The sequence below is a fragment of the Phragmites australis genome, chromosome 23 (assembly GCF_958298935.1).
Source record: "Phragmites australis chromosome 23, lpPhrAust1.1, whole genome shotgun sequence".
NCBI classification, from domain to species: Eukaryota; Viridiplantae; Streptophyta; class Magnoliopsida; order Poales; family Poaceae; genus Phragmites; species Phragmites australis.
Window position 1 is genome coordinate 218,006 of NC_084943.1, and position 3,845 is coordinate 221,850.

A 3,845-nucleotide genomic window follows, 5' to 3' on the forward strand; every position below is an offset into this window, starting at 1 on the left:
ACTGTCAGCTCTGAATGTTTTGGGGAGAAGAAGGCAATATAATACAGGAACTTGTCTGGCCCCTGGGAGTAGAGCAAGGAATTTGTTGATCTTGTTCTCCTTTCTACCAGAAAGTTGAGAACCACTTAGATTACATCATCTTGAATCACTCACCAGTAGTCATTGCAAGAACATGACCCCATCTTGAAATGGTGGAACCTATTCAGATCCGTGATCACAAACTCCCCTCAACAGTGCCACTGATGAGCTTGAACGCCTCATGGCAGTCGCAGCACATCCTCAGGTTCTTCATCACCCTGCTGATGGTCGTCATCTTTGGGGCGACCAGCAAACCAAACCCTAGAGCCAAAATCTCACGGTTGCTAGGTCAAGACGTTTATGTGTCCGGCACGCTGACAGCAAGGAGTTCCACAGCATGAGGGCATCGTTGCCTTCAACCTGGCCAACTCAAATGCCTCCTCGAGCTGCCCTGCTCGGCCGAGCATGTCAACCGCACATGTATAGTAGCTGGGACATGGAGCGATGCCGCATTTGCTCTGCATGGAGCAGAGGATTTTAGAGGATATGAAGAAAGAGGGAGGTGAGACAAGATGATGTTGTTTCGCGAAGCAACGGTCTTATGAGTTAAAATTTAGAACTACGCGACTATTAATGCATTATTATACGAGTTGTTATTGATATGCAACTCACAATATTTATTTATTACATACACAAATTAAGTGGTTATAAAATTACTACGAGACAATTGAAGAGATAATCAATCGTAGAGATTGTCTGTTAAATCATGTTTAACATGTTAAGATTACTTGTTAATGCATGGGATGGTCCATTAGACGAACACCAGTATATTTGCCGTGATGGGCTCACTGCAAGCATGGTCTTGGTTTTTTTTAATTTCTGAAGTATCTTTCAAATTATTCTTTACCTTTTTCATTTCTGAATAACCCCTTTAAGGGATAATTTCCTAATCTCCCCGTTAAAACTGGAGACAGCTTTGATTTGTTTTCGACGATTCACTATTTCGTGAGAAGTTACTGAGGCCAAGAGCGAGTTTGGAACGGAAGAATTTGATTGTATGAGTATATTTCGCATGTAAATTCATCGAATCACGTGCTCCTCCTGTTTGAGTCAAAAAAGAAATCATGTGCTCCTGAGCTAGTATTTGTATTTGGATTGCGTAGGGTCCGATCCAAACTAGTGCTTCTCACGTATTTCACTTCCCATTTGGGTGGATGATCCGATGATAGCGACCGTGAACATTGTGAGGGCATATGCTCAAGAGATGTAATGAATATTTTGGCCGCCAATGAAAATATTCTGAGTGACAGCATTAATGAGCAACTCGGAAAGTGACCAAACACTAAACCAGGAATCATGATTCAAATGGGCAATTCAACAGATTGCATGTCCCAGAATGAATGTACAGGAGAAATGATAATGAGAGTCATCCGAAAACTATTATAAAACATGCTGGTAGATAGTTCAATACTCTTTAACATGGGCACCAAACTAGATAGTTCAATACTCTTTAACATGGGCACCAAACTTGCCATCAAAGTGAAATCCAAACACGCAATGTATGATTCAGCATTGGTCGAATATAGCAGACACTGAACACATTAAAGAGTCGAAAAGGTACACAATTTTTACCCAACCAACAAATCCAGCACTATAGCTCAATGGAACCCCAGCAATCTTAAACACCGTCGCTTACATTGGCAAGGGTTTGACAAAAGAACAGCCAAAATAGAGTAGAAAGGCGAAGAACCCGAAGCTTAGAAGCACTTCCGGTGGACAATCGCTGGGCCTGACTCATCATACTCACCCTTTGAGATCCACATCTGTCAAATAAACATCACAGTAGACACTGTTAGTGTATGAACAGAAATAATACAGTGCAACTACTGCAACATAGAAAAAACTGCAAAGTGCTAATCGAGCAATAGAAAAGTGCAATATTCACCTGTTGGAAGGTGCTAAGGGAGGCGAGGATGGACCCTCCAATCCAGACACTGTATTTCCTCTCAGGCGGTGCCACCACTTTAATCTTCATACTGCTTGGTGCAAGGGCGGTGATCTCCTTGCTCATGCGGTCAGCAATACCAGGGAACATGGTTGAGCCACCGCTGAGCACAATGTTACCATAGAGGTCCTTCCTAATATCCACATCACACTTCATGATAGAATTGTAGGTGGTCTCATGGATTCCAGGCGATTCCATACCGATGAAAGAAGGCTGGAAGAGGACCTCAGGACATCTGAACCTCTCTGCCCCGATGGTGATCACCTGCCCATCAGGCAGCTCATAGCTCTTCTCCACAGAGGAGCTGGTCTTGGCAGTCTCCAGCTCTTGCTCGTAGTCAAGTGCCACATATGCGAGCTTCTCCTTGATGTCCCTTACAATTTCTCGTTCAGCAGTTGTGGTAAAGGAGTAACCCCTCTCAGTAAGAATTTTCATCAGGCTGTCAGTGAGATCCCGTCCGGCAAGGTCAAGACGAAGAATGGCATGCGGAAGGGCGTACCCTTCATAGATTGGCACAGTATGGCTCACACCATCACCAGAGTCCAACACAATACCTGCAGGGACAATAACCTTTTTCCAGCTGAGATGGAAGAAGCTTACGTTGCAAAATGCGCTTTGATGGAAAGGGTTAATCAGTTAATCACCCGTTGTGCGTCCACTAGCGTAGAGGGAAAGCACGGCCTGGATGGCAACATACATGGCCGGCACGTTGAAGGTCTCAAACATGATCTGGGTCATCTTCTCCCTGTTAGCCTTGGGGTTCAGGGGTGCCTCGGTCAGCAGCACAGGGTGCTCCTCAGGCGCGACCCGGAGCTCATTGTAGAAGGTGTGGTGCCAAATCTTCTCCATGTCGTCCCAGTTGCTGACGATACCGTGCTCGATCGGGTACTTGAGGGTGAGGATACCCCTCTTGGACTGGGCCTCGTCACCAACATAGGCGTCCTTCTGCCCCATCCCCACCATCACACCCGTGTGGCGAGGGCGGCCAACGATACTCGGGAAGACGGCCCTTGGCGCGTCATCCCCAGCGAAACCCGCCTGCAGAGGATATGCACGACACTCTACAATCAGTTCTACAAAACACCAGGCTGGCGATTTATACAAATCAATAAGACAGCAGCACAAACCTTGACCATGCCGGTGCCATTGTCGCAGACAAGGGGCTGGATGTCCTCGCCGTCAGCCATCTGATTAACGGTTCTGTTGCATCACACAGATTTCAACATAGTAAGGTTACTATTACCAATCCAGCAATCACTGAAACAAGGAACTAAGTGCTATTTTCTTGGTGCAGGTAAGAATGAAGAAACAAGCTAATCCTGTAGGCAAGTCATCACTTTGGGTGAGGCTGCCTGCTGTGGTTTCTTGCACATAAACATTTTGATTTGATTTATCTCCTCCTAATGAAATCAGCACTGCACTGCTAGGTTCACTTGAACCCCGCCTCACCCCCCAAAAAAAATGTTTTTGAGAAACAAACTGCTACTAGTAATCTACTCCGCCACGAGCAAATGAAGCCGCGACGAACCGGACGCACCGGAGCATCCATACCAGGAGAAAAAGATTCGGATACAAGGGCGCGCTGACGGCGAACAAAAGATCCATCCCGTGGAACGAAGGCATCCGAGAAAGGAAAGCTAGGGCCTCCTTACCAGCGAAGGAAGACGGCGATCCAAGGCCGGGCGGATCCCCACTGCGCCTGGATCTGGATGGCAGCGTGGCGTGGTCGTGGCTGGGGTTTATACAAGAACTGGGGAAAATGGTGGAGGAGAAGGGATGGGTGGATACGGTTTGAAATACGCGGCTCCTAAAAATACATCCA

The 3,845-nt window shown here is 46.5% G+C and overlaps 1 protein-coding gene across 1 annotated transcript; it reads right to left on the reverse strand.

The window, feature by feature from the left end:
- Positions 1-1,438: 1,438 nt before the first annotated feature.
- On the reverse strand, positions 1,439-3,845 carry LOC133905938 (actin-7-like). Its single transcript, XM_062347750.1, has 5 exons — positions 3,676-3,845; positions 3,151-3,223; positions 2,668-3,061; positions 1,964-2,577; positions 1,439-1,841 (listed from the first exon to the last, which is right to left on the reverse strand). The coding sequence occupies exons 2-5, from the start codon at positions 3,208-3,210 to the stop codon at positions 1,776-1,778; spliced, it is 1,134 nt and encodes a 377-aa protein (XP_062203734.1). The 5' UTR covers positions 3,211-3,223; positions 3,676-3,845; the 3' UTR covers positions 1,439-1,775.